Raw genomic sequence first — 18,946 nt, forward strand, 5'->3', positions numbered from 1 at the left:
TCGCCTCTGTCGGGAGAAACCTTGACTCCATACAGCTGAAAGTCTTTCAAATCATCACTCTGTTTATTTTAAGTATTTTTCCATAGCGTGTATATAAATATCTAAGGGCATATAACATACAGTACTTTACTGCTGTGTTCTCAGACTTCTTGTCAAGACACAAATGTCCAATGTAGTCGTGAAATTATAAATACTTGTAATATAAGCTTCACATACATATATCTATATCACAGATTTGTTTTGTACATATATATGTGTGTGTGTGTGTGTGTGTGTGTGTAGGCTAAATTCTGTTTTTCCTAAAACACATAAAGAAGCAATGGTAAATGTAAGTCAAATCGGCAATGACTCATTTAAATGACATAAAAATGAAAACAAAGAAATAAGAAAATGTTAAAATGTGGCTAGTAATAATTGTATATTACCTGTTGGACCATATGAATCCTGCAGTAAAGTACAGTTGTTACCTTGTTGTTATGTAATGTCTGTAATGAATGTGCTTTTGTCCATCTGTTTGGCCCATTTAGTCACCACCAAGTTTTAGCTATGCGTCTGCATGACACATGAGACTTCAGCTTATAATGTTTGTGTCTTACGTGATCTCAAATACATTTAAAGAAGTAAATAAAATGAACTAAGCAAACACGGTGTCCTTCAGAGCAGTGTGCCCTGGTGAAGTGTAGTTTGGTTGAATAGCTTAGAGAGTCTATTGATTTGTTTGCCGTGTATCATCTTTTGATATTATGATTAGTGATAATGAGCATAATATTGATTTTTTTTTTCTCTCGGCTCATCAGACACCAGTGATATCCTTGTGTTCGTCCAGATTCTTGATTTTATATATTTATGTGTGTGTGTGTATGTATATGAACATCTATCTATCTATTTATAGATTTATTTACATATATCTATGTATATATCTATATACATGTACACATTTGAGATATTTGACATATTTTTTAATGAAAAAGATTTCCCATGCAGACCAACGTTTTGTTCCAACTGTTTCAGTACCTGTAGTGAATTTGCATTTTTGTCATAGTCATAAGAAAGCAGTAACCAAAAAAAGAAAAGGGAAAATTAACATGATCTACATCACAAGGTGTTGTGCACAGTTGTGTAACTGAACACGTCATACCCCTGCGGAGAATCAGAGCGCTGTGGTAATGGGAGCATTTAAAGGCAGCATTGAGAGACGAGAGCGCTGTATGGTTAAAAAAAGGAGATAGAGTAAACCTCAAACCAGCCTCCCTCACTCCTGCCAGTGCGAGACCCTGTGAGGCTTCAGTGTGTACATAAGCTGACTAACTGACTCTATGTAAGTGAAATCATATAGTCGGATAGAAAAGGCAAAATGCCTTCCCGGGGGGAGGAATATTCTGTTTACCAGACGCTAGCGTCTGTGTATTATTGTGTGGGAAGCCTGGCAAAATGTTGTCTTCCAGCTCTGAATTACACTCCTTATATCCTTATTACCAACTGCCCTCTCTCTCTCTCTTTCCATCCTTGGCTTTATTTCATGTTTTTGCCCCCTTTTTCTATTTATCTCTCTCTCTCTCTCTCTCTTTTTTTTTTAATCATCTCTCCCCCGAGAACCAGAAGCACTGTCAAAGAAAATCCCAACTTCCAATTCGCCGAGAGATTGCATTTTGACATGGCTCATATTACTCCGTTTCAATTTCACAGCTTGCAAGAAGGGAAGAGACCCGGCAGTCGGCCCCGCTTCCCCCCCATCAATGAGGTACAGGTGGAGATGCATAATACGCTGGCTCAAGTCTCTTTCTCTCTCTATTCATTTATTTATTTATTTAGCCATTTTTTTATTTATTTACTTATTCTCTCTCTCTCTCGCTCTCTCTCTCTCCCTCTCTGGCGGGATCTGAAAATATGAAAGGAGATACAGAGAGAGCAGCAGAAGGAAAAATTATCTGTGACCAACTCGTGTTGCCATGCGTATTTTTTTTTTTTTTTTTTTTTTATCGGATGGAGAGCGTAAAGCTTTTCTGACCTCTTTTACCCTGTGTCTTCAAATCAACTGAATGTCTGTGGGAGTCGGCCCTTCTCTCTGTCACTCTGACAGATTCAGTGCTAACCAACCACCCCCACCCACCCTGCCTGTGTCTTTAAGTCTTGTGAAGACTATTTATTTTTCATGTTTTGTTTGCTCCATCACACAATTACAATCAACATTTTAACTCCTAAATGCCCTTTTAACTGCTTTTCAGTGTTTTTATGTGCAGTATGAACTATGGTGAAGAAAATAAGTTAAAAAAAAAAAAAAGGATTTGACATCAACGATATGAATGTGGTAAATATAAAAATCAAAATGTAAATAAAAGTCTTTTTTGGTTTTAATGAATCATGAACCCATCCATGGTTTATTTCAGATCAATACGACAAGGCTGCTGTGTGTCACAAGGACACTGATGTTTCTTCCCTTAATGGGCGTCAGGTTTTTTCTGCATATCCAATAACAGTGTCATCCTCTCTCAATCAGATTCCTGGGACAAACTTTCTCATCCGTTCACAAAGAAAGAGTTTGGGAAGTGGGAACTATACCTCCCTCCGAAGCACGATAAATCTCCAGCCATTAAACACGAGTCCAAGCTGAAGGTACCTGTGTTTATTCTCTGTCTATGATCTTTTGGATGTGTGTGGAGTTATGTTATAAATGTAAACAGCTTAAAAATATACCAAATAAACAGAGATAGATAGGTAGATAGATACTTTATTGATCCCCAAGGAAATTTAGGTATCTAGTAGCTCCATATGACACAATTAAATACACACAATAAAATTTTAGCAATACACAATAGAATAAAATATACAAAAATCAAATAAAACAAAACAAAATAAAATGAAGTAAAATTAGCCTGTACAAAGAGTCTATTCATACATAAACACGGGACAGTAAAGACTTGAACTATGAGGTCCTGTACATGTGAGGAATGTTGATGCGGTAGATAAATAATTTCACAGTGCAAACTGAATGCAAAAGAATGTGCAATGATGATAAATAATTTCACAATGCAAAGCAATGTGCAGTGGCAATAAATAAAGTGGCTTAGTGAGCAGGTCTGATACAGCCAGTGAAATAAGCCAGAGCATCAGGCCTAGTACTCAACTTCCCCCCCGCCCTCACCCCCGCTGGGAAGAGTTGAAGAGCCTAATGTCTCTGGGGACAAAGGATCCCTTAAGTCTGTCCTTTGAGCAGCTCTGCGACAGCAACCCACCACCGAACATACTCCTCTGCTTTGTTTTGGTGGCGTGCAGTGGATGACAGTCATTGTCCATGATAGACAGCAGTTTGCACAGTGCCTCTCTCTCTCTGCCGCCATCACCAGAGAGTCCAGTTCCGTACCGACCACAGAGCCAGCTCACCTGACCAGCTTGTCCAGCCTTGTAGCATCTCTCTTCGTAATGCTGCCTCCCCAGCACACCACAGCATAGAAAAGGCAAGGCTGGCAACCATAGACTGGTAAAACATCTGCAGGAGTTTCCTATGGATGTCAAAGGACCCCAGGCTTCTCAGGAAATGGAAACGGCTCTGCCCCTTCCTGAAAAGAATGTCCGTATTCTCTGTCCAATCAAGTTTGTCATCCAGCTGCAGCCCAAGGTACTCATAGGTCCTGAACACCTCCACATCAACCCCCTCGATGGCGACTGGCTGCGAGAGTGGCCCAGACCTTCGATAGTTCACCACCATCTCCTTTCTCTTTTGATGTATTCAGCTGCAGTTGGTTTGACTGGCACCATGCAACAAAGTCTTCCACCAGGCCCCTGTATTCCCCCCCCTCTCCACCTCTGATACACCCCACAATGACAGTATCATCCGAGAACTTCTGCATATGGCACTTCTCCAAGTTGTGCTTAAAGCCCGATGTGTATAGGATGAAAAGGACTGGGGAAAGTACAGTCCCTTGAGGTGCCCCTGTGCTGCTGACTACAGTCTCTGATGTTCAGTCCCTCAGCCTGACATCCTGCAGTCTGCAAGTGAGGTAATCTGTGACCCAGGTCACAAGGTACGGGTCTGCTTGCATCCAGGCCAGCTTATCTCTCCGTAAAAGGGGCTGTATGGTGTTTAAGGCACTGGAGAAATCTAAAAACGTAATTTTCGTGGTGGCACTTCCCTTATCCAGGTGAGAGTAGGGATCTTCTACATCCTCCGTATCCTGCTAGACAAACCACAGAGGGTCCAGTGCGTGTCCAACCTGGGGTCTGAGGAGATCGAGGAGCAGTGGCTCCATGGTCTTCAGTATATGGGAAGTAAATGCTACCAGCCTGAAGTCATTGAGCTCACTTGGGCGCCTGTTCTTCAACACAGGGATAAGGCATGATGTCTTCCACAGTGTGGGAACTCTCCCCAGTTGCAGGCTCAGGTTAAAGATTTGCTGAAGGGGTTCCTCCCAGCTCAGTGGCGCAGGCCTTCAGTAGTCTTGGGCACTCCTTGTCCGGGCTGGCTGCTCTCCTGAGGCGAAGTCTGCTAAGCTCTCCTCTGACCTGATCTGCAGTGATGATGGGTGGGGGGGGGGGGGGGGGGCGCTGCAGGGGGCTGCTGACCTGATCTGACAGGAGCCGGGCATTGGGGAGGTGTGGGGGGATTGCTGGACAGGCAGTAGCTGTTAAAACTGGAACAGGGCAGTCAAACTGGCTACAGAAGAGGTTGAACTCATTGGCCCTCTCAACAGTACCCTCTGTTGCACTGCCACACCTCTGCTTGCAGCCCATGATGGTCTTCATACCGCTCCAGACCTTTTGCAGCTTTTACTCCACCTTCCTCCTGTAACACTCCTTAGCCTCTCGCAAGCGAATCTTGAGTTCCCTCTGTATGCTCCTCAGCTCCCCCTGGTTCTTGTCTTTGAAGGCCCTTTTCTTCTTGTTGAGGAGGACCTTGACATCGCTGGTTATCCAGGGCTTGTTGTTAGTAAAGCAACGCACAGTTTACACAGGAACAACAAAACGTCCATGCAAAAGTTCAGGTAATCCCTCATATAGTGTGTGTTCCCCTCAATGTCCTCCTCATATGGTTCCTGCAGCACGCTGCAGTCAGTGGACTCAAAGTAGTCCCTAAGAGTCTCTTCGGCCTCAGGAGACCATTTCCTGAAGGAGTGTGTTGTTGTGGGTTGCCTTTGGACTCAAGGCTTATACTGAGGCTATAGGTAGACCAGGTTGTGGTCAGATTTACCCAGTGGCGGCAGGGGGGTGGTGCTGTATGCATTACGTATCCCTTAAGTTGGGATACAGAAGGTCAATTCTCCTGTGTTTTTTTCTAGTGGGGCAGTCTACATACTGATATAAAGCAGTGAGTGTTGAATCCAGGGTAATATGACTATAATTACCAGATATGGCAATGAATGCCTCCGGGTGTTGTGTTTGCAGCCTCGTGATGGTTGCGTCTATGACGTCACATGCCATCCCTGCATCCACCCATGGAGGAACATAAAGACAAACAACAAGGGCATGCCAGATGTCCCTGGGAATGTAGTATGGTCAGAGACTCACCGCCAGCAGTTCGATATCCTGACAGCAGATCGCCTCCTTAACAGTCACATGCCCTGGGTTATACCATCTGATGTTTATAAACAGTGCGAGTCCCCTATTTCTGCTTCTTCCGTATAGTTTAGTGTCCCTGTCCACTCTCACGGTGGTGAATCCGGGGATGTCCACATTAGCCTCGGGAGTGTTGCCGATTAGCCATGTTTCCGTGAGACACTGTAGACTACACTCCCGGTAGGTCCTCTGATTCCTAACCACAGCCGCTAGCTCATCGGTGTGGTTGGCCAGCGGGTTGACATTCCCCATAACCACCGAGGGAACAGATGGCTTGTATCTCCTCTGTTCCATTCGCCTAGCCTTTAGCTCTGCATTGTGCTGACACGACCCTTTGTTCGGAGTGGGAATAGCTCTTTCCTTGAGTAAACAAAGTTTCTGCCAATTGCTTGCAAAAACGAAAACTCCATATCCATAGCACACACAGAATACACACTACATGTGCAGTAGATTAGAGGAAAAAGTTACAAAAAAGAATTAAAAGAGTTGGAAAAATCACCGCACGAAGACAGAGCTATTAGGTAGGTGGCCGATTCGCGTCATTCTACAATTATAATGGACACTGTATTGATCCATTAACATTTGCTTCGCATTCAGTTTAGACTGTTGTTTAGACAGACTTATCATATGCGAAACAATATCTGTGGCTGTTTTCCTTCTCTCAGAATATTCATTTAGATGAAGAATAAGACACACATGACTTGAAAGTTGTTTTTAGGAAGATTGCATTTCAGAGCTGGAAAGTTCAGTTCGATTCAATTCAATTTAGTTCTGTTCAGTTCAATTCTATTAAATTCAATTAGGTTCAGCTCAGCCCAGCTGATGTCAGTTCAGTTCAGTTCAGTGCAGTTTGATTCAGTTCCCTTCCATTCCACTCAGTTTTCCTTGTAGTGACACCAGCAGACATTGTTACAAATGAACTATACAAAATACCAGTCCCAAAACCCCCAGTGAGCAAGGTAGCAGTAGGTAAGGAAAACCATCTTTTGCTTAAATATGAAGAAATGTTGAGATGAACCAAAACTCAGAGGAGGGAACCCACGTTCCTCTGGCTGGACATAAATTCTAGATGCAAGAACAGTAGTCATGGTAACAGTAGTTCCTATAGCCATGAATACCTGTCACATACTAGAACCTAGCAGATGACGGTTCATCTTCAGAAACTAGTACTTAACAAGTGATAGTCCCTCTCCACTGCCTCAGACAGTTTATAAAATGGACAGTCGGGGAAAAGAAACTTTGTATCGTTTTTTTAGGATCCATGCAGAAGCAGCCACATTTTCTGAGAACTCTAAAAAAGTGGATGAAAATGAACTCAGTTGGATATGTTGTTTTGATTCATATGATGACAAACTACATATTAACAGTGCTGAAAATTGAAAAGAAAAATACCTGCCAAACAGTGTATGGGAACCAATCTGAAGGCAAACCCTGCATGGTTTGACTCATAGCCGCAGACATGTTGTGATTGGGTAGAGCTTTGAACTGGCCTCTCTCTAAGGCATAGATTCCACTGGCAGTGAACCGTGGGCAGTTGGGTGTGTGTGTGTGTGTGTTTGTGTGTGTGTGTGTGTGTGTGTGTGTGCGCGCATGTGTGAGGGGGTCGAAACAGCTTGACTTGGCAGCTAAGGTTAATTTTTGGGTTGATGGTAAGGGGAAGCAGATGGGGCTCTTGGTACCCAACTCGGGTTTTATTTGCCAACGCTGGCCCCAGGTTGTGTGTCTTACCCAGCATGCAGTTGGGCCATGCAATGCCCTGGTGTTGAGTCCCTCACTCCTCTCACCCTAGACACCGGAGGTTTCTCTAATCGCATTAGTGCCGCATCGGTGTGTTTGTCAGCCTGTTTTTGTCAGAGTGAATATCTGCTAGTTAATTGTTTTTTTTTTATTATTTATTTATTTTTTTTTTATTTCTCGAAAACAACCTTTGATGTTCAACAGAGATGAGCCTTTGAGTGCTAAGGGAGGGCAAAGCCGTATTCAAATGAGGGGTTGTGTATTTTAAATAAATTTAGTGCATAGCTGAATAATTTGTATTAAAATGATGCAACTACACTGCAGTTTCGCTTACATTTAGTTATTTTTGAATGTAGTTATGTCTTGAGTTCGGGAACTGGCTAAACATGTCATTGCACCTCAACCTCTTGAATCTCTGAAATTGTTCTCTGCAAAGTGAATTTTTGTATGAATGGTTCACATTTAAACACATGTCATAGCTGTATATTAATCTGACCCTCGTTTCTTAGCCTACAAAAGAACTGAAATAACTTTATTAACAGGTCTATTGTTTGGAAAGGTTGACTTCCTCCAAAGTATGACACTTCTGAAAATCACAGCTTTTCACTGCACTAAAAGCAGCTTCCAAGAGCAACTGTTTTGCAGTGGGGATATTTCGTTTCAGTTTTGTAGCACGTAAAGATGCTATTCAAAGTGCGCTGAAATGAGCTCAAGCTGGAATAAACAAAGTGTTATTTGATCAGTGTCACTGTCAAATCTCAATGCCAGTTTTTTGTTTTTTTTTCTTTTTTAACTATGTAATTTTACCAATGTTTCCCATGTTCAGTGGAATTGATAGTTGTTAACTTTATTTGACTCTTGACGTTTGTTGTCTCTATCTTTGTTATTTGTCTGTTTAAATAGTTTTTACTTTGAGACTTTCTGTGATGCTCACTTGATAAATATTCCTTCAGTTGTTTATTTATTTATTTATTTTTTTGACGCTTATCTCTGGAAGTAGGACGTGGTGCTTTGTCATGTGAAACAGTTTTCTTTGGATGCGGTAGAATCGTGATGGATGTTTTATATGGGTCTGCATGTTGCGTTCCTCCTTATTGCTGGAGAGCTAACCCTGAGGTCAGACGACAGAAATCCGGGAGCTTAAGACCACCCTGGAGCCCCTGGCTGACTGACAGCTGGACAGAATGAGCCCTAAGTCCCAATGGATCGCTTGGCTTTCTTTTATTTATTTATTTATTTATTTATTTTTGTTAAAGCAATTGGCTGTCACACGCAAAGATTTCTGAAGTGGGCAAACAGGATTGTGTGAGAGATTTTACTAGGCCTAAATGCGTCTAAACGCTTTAAAGTGCCGGGTAATGAGACAGGGAGCACAGAATTTAGTCGTAAACAATGAACCTTTCTGTGTTTATCAGGTATTTGATCTCCTTTCTTTTTTTCTTTTTTTACCCCCCCCCCCTTCTTTTTTTCTACTGTCTCATACGTGATCTTTTTCATTTTTTCCACCTTCAATTTACTTTTTCACCCCTGGTCTTCCCTGTTTTCCCTCCTTTGCTGCTGACCCCTCACCACACCACAACACACCGTACACACACACACACACACACACACACACACACACACACACACACACACCCCTCCACTCATCCCACTCCCCCCACTAAACACACACAGCCTCCTCCTATCTGTGTGGAGGCAGTGGCTAATCTGTGTTGATTGGCTGCTTTTGAAACGGCATTCAAAAGTGACGGCAGGGCTTCTGGATTTGACAACTGGGCTGATGCAGTCAATACTTTATGAAAGAAAGTAAGTTGAAAATTATGCGTGGGCCCACCGGAGGTACAAGCTCTTATGAGCAGCAGGTCTTGATGGGATTTTGAAGTTTGACTGTGCTGACACATGAAGTCAACGTTCAGCACCTTTGTCTACACTCTAGACTTTTCTACCTCATGTGGCCAAAGGTCAATACAGTGTAAATGCACTTTTCACTAGCTGATGTCATTTCTCCAGTTTTCAGAATAATAACAGTAATAATAAAGATAGAAGAAGAAGAAGAAGAAGAAGAAGAAGAAGAAGAAGAAGAAAAAGATGTTTAAATTTATTTACATGTTTTAAGAAACTCAAGATCACAATACAGTATGTACACACACGCACACATATTATATATATGTGATAAATTTTTGCCAGCTTTAAAAGGTTTGAAAGACACATGGGTATGATGTGATGCACAGACACAATGGAGCATGAATGGGGGGGGGGGGGGGGGCGTTTGACAGGAAGGAGACAACTGGATGATTATTTAGCAGGAAGAGAGTACTGGATATGGAAAAAAGTACTGAGCAACAGGAGGAATATTTGACACGGGGATGGGTCTTGTAAAGGGTATCGGACATATGGAGGAAGCTTGGAAAAAGTATCGGGAAAGGAGAAGAATACTGGAAGGAGGGGGGTTCGGTTAGACAAGGGGGATATTATTGGACGGGGAGGAGTATTGTACAGATGGAAGACAATGGGACAGGCTAACAGTTTTGGAGAAGGAACGGAGTGTTGAATGGGAGGAAGAATATTGGATAGAGGGAAGAGTATTGAATGGATGGGATGGGAGGAACAGTATTGGACAGGTGAACAGTTCCGGAGAGAGGGAAGAGTTTTGGACAGAGGGAAATAGTAAAGTTAGCAGGGGAAGGGCTGGCTTTGGGTGATTGAATAGGTGAATTTTCAGCAGTCAGACATTTAGATCTGTTGAATATGGGGATGGGTCCCAGTTGGGTGATGTGAGAGGGGAGAATGTTCCAGAAACACAGAGATTCTGCCCATAAACTCCACAGGCATGCCAGAGATCATCAAATATGTAAAAACCCACCGCAGCCAAATGATGATTATGTCTAATGAGGCCTGTGCTGATGTTATGAGTTGTAAGAACCTGACTTGGACTTTTTCTTCGTGACAGATGTCTGGAATAGACTGTACTCTGATGATAACAAAAACAAGTGTGCTGCATGAATGGATCTATAAACATGTTTAGCCACATTCAAAAGGTGGTTGTCAGCAACATTAAATACTAAGCAACAGACTAGTTTGATAATAAATTTGCTCATCATGTGCTTGTACAAAACCTTTTTATCTGTTAAGTCACTATGTTGTCACCAAATGGCCTTTTCTCTTGTCCTCTGTCTGTGCCCCTCTTTCTGATAGGATCGTAACAAATCACTTTGCACCCATTTTATTGATAACGTTCGCCTTTGCAAGTCAGTTTAAACTTGTACTAAACTTCACTCATGCAAATAATTCATTTCCTGCGTTCATGGATATTTGAAAAGGTTCAGTCGGTCAGTCTGTCTGGTAGCTGCTGGTTTCAGGCGTTCGGCACGGGTCATCAGTTATGCTTGCCTTGCTGATATTACAGTTTATTGCTTCAGAGGTTCTACATTCATGTAACCCCAGCTGTGTGAAAGTTAATGGCTTATAGCAACAGAACTTTCTGCAAGCATTGCCAGTAGCTTTTAGTAAAAACCGAATAGTGTTTTCGCCTCGCTCATTCATAAATGCAAAAGTGAAACTACTCGCTACTGTGCTGCGTCTAATCGCTCGACTGTTCCTTTCTCCTCCTTACTCTACTGTTTGATCTTGAGATTCTCTCCAGCACGGGGTCTGAGAGGAGGTGAAGGAGTAGGGAGGAGAGCTCAGGGGAGACTAATGGTAACCAATAATATTTCTCACACGTTGCTGCCGGTGAAAGTCTGCGATAAATCTTTTATAAGGTAGACTTTCTCACCTTTAATAAATCGACGTGGCCTAATGAATGTCCCATGTATTCTCTCTCTCTCTCTCTCTCTCTCTCTCTCTCTCTCCCCCTCCCCCTCTTCATGTATCTGTCGCTCATTCCCCCTCTCTTGTATTTTTGTCGGTAAGTTAAACAATGATGAAAATTTATTTTCATAATTTAATGTTTTATTACCTGTATAGTGACTTTTCCTCTATTTCAAAAGGGTTTTAAAAATGTACTTTAGTTGCGATGCTCAAAGACTTTTGCCTATCAGTAGATTTTCTAATCAATAGGGATCCCCAGTAGATCTGAGAGTCTCCCTGGAAAAGCCATGTTTAATTCTGTGTGTTCCTCTTTTGACTTTTTATTTCTGTTGATTGGAAAGGTACATCTCCTACCCCAGATTTATATCGGTTTATAGGATACCCTCCTATTCGGTAGGGAAATCAGAACACTGTTAGACTCTTCCAGAATTTAAAGGAAGGCAGTGGAGGGTGAAAGTTTAGAAAGAGTTAGGAGCTGGCACGTATATTTGTATGTATGTGTGTGTGTGTGTGTGTGTGTGTGTGTGTGTGTGTGTGTGTGTGTCTTTATATGTGCGCCTGTATTGAGGGATTGCTGAATGTATGTATGCATATGTGCATACCTCTCAGCACACACTTTTTTTCCACGTGCACACCACACACACACACACACACGCACGCAAATAGTTATTCCTTTGACATTTTGCCCAGTTGCATCCCAAACAGCAGGGTGAACTGCCAGAGTCTGGCATTGCTGTGCGCTTATTTGATTGGCATGTGAGATCTGAGAGTGTATTAGAATCTGCAAACGAATTCAAAGATGGCAAGTCTCTGCCATGCATCAGGTAGCTGTCTCTGAGCTGAAGCTCTTACAAAGGGGTTAGGAGAAGGAGGGGGGTGGGGAGGAGGGGGGGGGGGGTTGCCTTTGATGGAAGTAAAAATCTAATTAGAGTTTTGACGCTGCACTGACATTGAAAAATGCTCAATTGAATCTCAGTCTGGTGCTAAATGAAAAAAAAAGAGCACGTGTTCACTCGAAATTACGTTTCATTTTAGGGCCTTCTGCTCAAATCCCTTGACCTATGACTCCAGAGTCACTGCGCAGAGGCAAAAAAAAAAAAAAAAAGCACTCACCTCTTTTCCTCTCGTCCCTCTTTCTCGCTTATCTCCGTCTCGGTTTTATTTTTCATTCGGCGGTGTCTCGCCGTTTCATGGGAACGGTAAAACGTCCGCGCATTTCATTGATAGTTTGCCTTGAAAACACGGTTAAGAGCCATACGATCTTTGCCTGTGGCTCCCTAGCGGAGTTATTGATCTGTAACAATCTGGCAGCTGTCCCCTGACGGATGGAAAACAGCGATAAAGCTGCCGAAGTGTCCTGTGTTTTTCGAAAAGCCGTCACCCGCACCATCTCATTCCTCTCCACTCTCAGCAATGCCTGTCAACTAAACACCTATTCTGTTGTCCAGAGGAGTAAGGGATTGCTAGGTTTCTAATTCCCTATCAGAGTAAAGCCATTGACCAGTCTCCTTGCAGCTGAAGTGCAGTTGTGTGTTGAAATGAGAAAAATGAGAGGAGAACATCTTGAGCGGCCCGGAGAGTTAAGGTGAAGGTATAAAGGAATCGTATTGTCTTGGTTTCAGTTTGGTTCTGTTTATTACCTGAGGGACCTGCTTTATTCAGGCCTCAAGGTGAGATGCCAAACAGTTCCATTCGCATTGCACTCTTCGTGTTCAATTTTTGGATAACTGTTTGAAGAGAAAGGGGGGCAGGGGAGGGGTGGTGGATGAAGGTCTAGTGGCAGCAGTTGTGTTGGAGGTAGATTAGATTTGATGATGATGATGATGATGGTGATGATGAACATCATCTCCTTTATCATAATCATCATCATGATCATCATCATCATCATCATATTATTATTATTATTATTATTATTATTATTGTTGTTGTTGTTGTTTTTGTTTTTGTTCTTGTTGTTGTCATCATTATTACTACTACTATTGTTGTTATTGTTGTTGTTGTCATTGTTCAGCTGAAATATTCAAGCATCATATGTCAATTTTGTAAATATATGTGTTGAATTACCTTTCATATTCCACAGTTATTAACGTGTATTTAGTATTTAGCATGGCAGTTTAGCTTTGCTTTGTTGTGCATTTGTTTAAATGTCTTTCTTTTTGTATTTTTGATGTTTCAAACAGCTTGTCGTATTAACCAAAGATGCTGAATACCTGTTTCGGATCTCTCCTTGGGCGAAGTATGTCACAAAGAGACTGGACTCAGTCACCTATGACTGGACACACTGGGACCCTCCCCATCCTTACCTGGTGAGTGCAGTACACCAGTCTATAAAAGTGTATTTTTGGGCAGCTCCCATTGACTGCTTGAGTTAATTTATTTTGCACCCAAGATTATAAAGTGAAGAATGAAGAAAAAAAAAGTTTCAAGAATGGCGTTGAAGGAACACAGGTGAAGGTCGATCTGATGGATGTCGTAGAAAGAGATTGATTCTGCTGAGATGGATGGATTTGGGATAGTGAAAGACACAGGTGGATGAAGCAGCACAATGAGAATGTTTCAGACAATGAAATACTCAGCTGTATCTGACAGCTACCTCCATTAGTGCGCAATACACACACACACACACACACACACACACACACACAGCAGAAATGAGAGAGAGAGAGAGTGAGTTTTAGCTGTCAATAAGAAAAGCCAAGGGAGGGGCGTAGCAGAACTTAGCCAACCAGATTCAGTGCCAGTCGAGCTGTGTAGAAGGTCAGGCCAGAGGAGCAGTTCATCACAATGATCATCAAAGACTGACAGGTGCTCCTGAGTCCATCTCCTTCCTTTTCTTCTCATCTTCTTCTCATGTGCACTGTGTTTCTCTCTCTGTCTCTCACTCTCTCTGTATACACCCACTCACCCACCCAAACCCCCACACACAAACACATATAATCATTACATCCCATGAGTTTTTGGTATCATTACATCCCTAATGCATAAACATATATGTATTAATGCATATATACACACACATACACACACACACACACACACACATATATATATATATATATGTGTATACAGTATATATGTATATTAGAGCTGTAACGATATATCTCATTTTGCGAATATCTGCATTCTACTATCCTTGTTGAAAATTGTAGCGTACTGATTAAGACACTGCAGCCAGACAAGACGAAAATTAAAAAAAAAAGTAACACACAGTATAAAAGTATCCTGGCTGGCCAGTTAAAGAGCTTTTGACAGGTTAGAGTTGCTGACTTTGCCAGGGAGACACAAGTGTAACAGGAAAAGAAGCAATGTTAGCTACACACGTTTAGCATTTAGTTTTAAAGCTACGTTTGTTTTGTGTGCGTGCAATATCTGTGAAGGCGCTTTAGCGGCTAAAGCAGAAGCAGCACATATATACAGCATATATATATATGTATATATATATATACACACACACACACCCACACACCACTCAGAACACCACAGTCTTACCACTCAATTTATAATAATAATCAGCACACACACACACACACATATATATATATATATATATGTGTGTGTGTGTGTGTGTGTGTGTGTGTGTGTCTTTCTCTGTCTGCTTCTCTCTCTGTTGTGCTCTCCCTTCCCTCACCACAACCCACACACGCTCCCACCCACACAAACGCGTGCGCACAAACACACACACACACACACACACACACACACACACACATATATATATACAGGCCACGCTAGTGTTCATAAAAACGTGTGTGTGTATTTTCTAAAGGTACAAAATGTATTCTTGTTCACTTGCTCACATGCTGATGAAGTAATTTCATACGGATCAAGTAATATTGTCTTTATTTAAACTGAAAGCTATTACTGTACTAGCATCTTCACCCTGGAAGCATGCTGTATGTCACATTCACCTCTTCACACACACATTCACTAAGTCCAAAACACACACACACACACACACACACACACATATTCACATTCAGCTGGTTAGCAGTTGTTTTACTTACAGGAAGGCCCTCTCTCTCTCTCTCTCTCTCTCTCTCTCTCTCTCTCTCTCTCTCTCTCTCTCGTTGTCTACATTTGAATTGTACACTGGCTGATTGAGTTTATGCGCAACACTGTTATTCAAAATTGTTTATTGAAACAGAACCTTGTAATCAGTGTTTGTAATCAGCAAAAGCACTTTACAGAGTTATCGGGCTGCGACTGCGACTGCGACTGCTCCCTCCCTCTCTCTCTCTCTCTCTCTCTCTCTCTCTCTCTCTCTCATTCACATAAAGATCAACACTGAGAAGGCTGAGCTACACCACTCAGAACACCACAGCCTTACCACTCAATTTATAATAATAATCAATGTGTTTAGTGGTGCAAGGACAGGAAATGCTAAAATAGTAATGAAGATACCTTTAGTCAATGTAATGTGTAGTTGAGTGATGGGTTTTTTTTTTGGATATGGTTGCAGTATGGCTAATATACTTACAAAATGTGAATAAGCACAAATATGTCCATATACAAGCACAGTTATATCGACATATGCAAACACACACACACACACACACACAAAACATATGCATGTATAAGCGCACATGCACACATACACTGACATATAAACACACCCATGGTGGAACATTCTTGAACTTTAAAAGTTGGCCCTGGTCAGTCTATTTTTAAAACTATTTGCTCACTTCAGCAAGGAGGTATACTGTTACTTATGCATATCTCCATAGTCTCCCTAGAATATAATAGATTAGAATAATGTACACCGAGACAAACAGAAACAAATATACTTATAAGAGAAAAAAAAATGGGGCCCAAGCAGTGGGTGATTTGGTCCAATGGTCACTGACTGTACTCTATAGAGTATATAGGGGGATGGCAGGTTAACAAGGGGGCTACATTTTGGTCATTTTGCCAACAAGGGGGATGGCATCCCTCATCATCCCCCTACAAATCGCCTACTGGGGCCCAAGAATCATAGTTGCCAATGGGCCAATCAGCTTACGCAGAGCTGTCAGGTGATCATTGTTGTCCTATCAGATTTGGAAGCAGATTCGCTTGGGTAAGTCTGACAAATATTTAGTTTTGGCTGGCTTACTGCAGTCACATCATATGATTCATAATTATAAAATGATAAGCACTGGCACAGGCTCTATTATTATAAATGAAGATTAATTAATAAGGTAATTAAACTTCATTTGCATGCCACGGAGAAGAAACACAAATACACTGGCAGTTAGCGACTCCATAGTTTGAAAAAGCAAAAACTTCCTCTGTATTACTTTCCCAATATGTCTTTCTTTAGGTTGTTGTTTATATCCTTCAAACCTTTCACGGTACATGAGGAGAGTGTTTGAGCTCATTAAAATGTTTACCAGCACTGCGGCATAACCTTACTGATTTGGAAAAAAACCTTATCATATCAATAAACAAACAGACAGAAATAGCACAGCTCTGAGTGTGAGCACAGCACCAAAGCTCTTTCAAAAAAACACATTCAGTCAAAGTACATCCATGTAACACATTTTCTAACTTCATTCAAAATCTTTAAACACAGCACTTTACAGGAAACAATAGCAATAGAGTTTCATTTAAAAAAATTAACCGCTTAAAATAAGGTGCTTAAATAAGGTAATAAAAAGAGATTAAGAAAAAAAATAAGAAAAGCTGAAAGTTAAATGAACTGTTACAATAAAACTAGTCCTTTGTGTGTCAAATGTTGTCAAATGTTCTGGCAAGTGCCAAACAGAAGTGCTTTTAGCTTCTACCCTACATGTCTTTGTTGTAGTATTTGAATAAATTTATATGCATGTTGTTTCGATACCTTGTGAGATGTGTCTTATGTGTTTCTGTTCTGCCCCCAGTCTTCAATATTTTCATACTCTTCTATTATTCGTTTTGCCTGAGTTTCTTGATATGCACATGTCAAATCAAATTCATCATCATCATCATCATTATTGTTGTTGTTGTTGTTGTTGTTGTTGAGAGTCATATTTACATGAATGGACAGAGCCTCGGGCTCAGGGCATGTTCAAACACGTAAGGACGAGTCGTCAGTGGGTGGCTTTTTTTTTTTTTTTTTAAAGAGGTGAAGAGGCTCTTTACTTTAGCCTGCGCCGTCTCTAAGAGCTCACACATTTATTAGAACGCATTTGCATGTGTGAGAAATGCCGGCTTTAATGACACTGCTGTTTTCCCTCAGTGTAATAGGACTAGAGCAGCCTTCTCATGAGAGGGTTTGCCTCTTTAAACAGCTTTTGTCAGTTGTGAGGGAAAATTAGACAATTGGCTTCTCCCACTTGATGTTTTCATTCGGCTCGAGAGCCGTTTATGCGATCCTTAATCATCTATCAGTTTCTCCTCTGTCATGTCGTTGAAACCGTATTTGATTTTGAGTCATTCCCCAGTTTATGTACAGTGTTTGAAGTGCTTGAGATGAAAATGATGCTTCATAATCTGCACACATGTAAATAAAAGATTCTTCACTCGTTTCATTTTTGTGGCCTTGGTCAGCGGAATAAGGAAGCCAACAGCTCATTAAATTTGGAACTTGAAGTGTGGAAATTATGCACTGTTTTATGAATGCATACTCCACCATTTTGCTTTTATGTGTTTCTCTCTCTCTGTCTCTCTTTCTCTCTCTCTGTGTGTCTCTCTCTCTCTCTCTCTCTCTCTCTCTCTCTCTCTGTCTCTCTCTCTCTTTTCTCTCCACCTTGTTTGTGTGTGTCTGTGTATATGTGTGTGTGTGTGTGTGTGTTTCTATGTGTGTTCATGCCTGTATGTCCATGTACATGCAAAATGAATGTATGGAAGGCTTAATCTCAAAGTCATGCAGGGGACAAATGTCTATAATTTAATGGGCTGTAAACTTGTATTTTAAAACTTTAACACACCCCATTCATTTTTAACATCGCTAACATGTTGTATGAATGTCATCACTTTCTCTCCCCTTTTTGCTGTGTTCTGCGGCGCGTAAGGGTAACAATAGTATTGTTCCGTCAGAGGCGCTGGAGCTCTTCAAGTGCACTTTACAAACTTTTAGCTTTTGCTTCTTCTTCTTAAATCCAGACCAGAAAGCTGAGAGATCTGTTTAGCCCACTCTACTGTCTACCCTCTCCTCTGTCACCCTTAGCACCAACACCCCCGCCCCCCCAAGCCACGGAGCCTCCGCATCTACGAGGCGCACGTGGGAATAGCTTCACCTGAGGAGAAGATTGCCTCCTACCAAAACTTCACCCTCAACGTACTTCCCCGTGTTAAGGACTTAGGTGAGTGATGAAATCAGGAGAAATTTGCGCTAAAGCAGTTCATGTCGAACGCAATGTATGCTGGGAGAAAAAAAAAAAAAAAGGAGAGAGAACTTGCACTTCAGGGCATCGCTGGTCTCTCAACTTAGCAGGACGTGAGAGGAGATATACCATTCACCTCAGAAATACACACACATACACAGAGAGAGAGAGAGGGAAAGAGAGAGAAAGAAAATCTTAGCCTTTAGCAACCGAGACTTTGTGCACTTTTAGACTGGTCCCCTGGCAGAGTTTCAGGCATTGTTCATTCTTCTTAATGAAAACGTGCCAGGCTTTCTTAATGTTTCTCTACCCCCCAAAAAAAGAAATAAAACATTTTTTTTTTTTTCTAGTACAGACCCACATTGTCTGATTATGTACATCTGGATGTGAAGACATTTCAGAAGTACTTATGACACAACGAAGACAAAGTTGCTGAAAAAAAAAGAAAAAAAAAAGGATAACCTAACCTACCTCTCTTAGAGGTCGCAATCTGCCACAGTGACCATATTTGGGATGAAACCCCTCTGGTTTTCTGTTATGAGCGCAACGTAACCACATATTCATTT

At 41.5% G+C, this 18,946-nt stretch overlaps 1 protein-coding gene across 1 annotated transcript in view; it reads left to right on the forward strand.

Annotated features, from left to right (window-relative positions):
• gbe1a (glucan (1,4-alpha-), branching enzyme 1a) overlaps positions 1-18,946 on the forward strand; it is a 107,483-nt gene that overhangs the window by 15,885 nt on the left and 72,652 nt on the right. Inside the window, exons 3-5 of the mRNA XM_030792724.1 lie at positions 2,498-2,613; positions 13,278-13,403; positions 18,224-18,359. Coding sequence (XP_030648584.1) covers positions 2,498-2,613; positions 13,278-13,403; positions 18,224-18,359 — 378 coding nt within the window. The remainder of the gene's footprint in view (positions 1-2,497; positions 2,614-13,277; positions 13,404-18,223; positions 18,360-18,946) is intronic.

The sequence above is a fragment of the Chanos chanos genome, chromosome 15 (genome assembly GCF_902362185.1).
Source record: "Chanos chanos chromosome 15, fChaCha1.1, whole genome shotgun sequence".
NCBI lineage: Eukaryota > Metazoa > Chordata > Actinopteri > Gonorynchiformes > Chanidae > Chanos > Chanos chanos.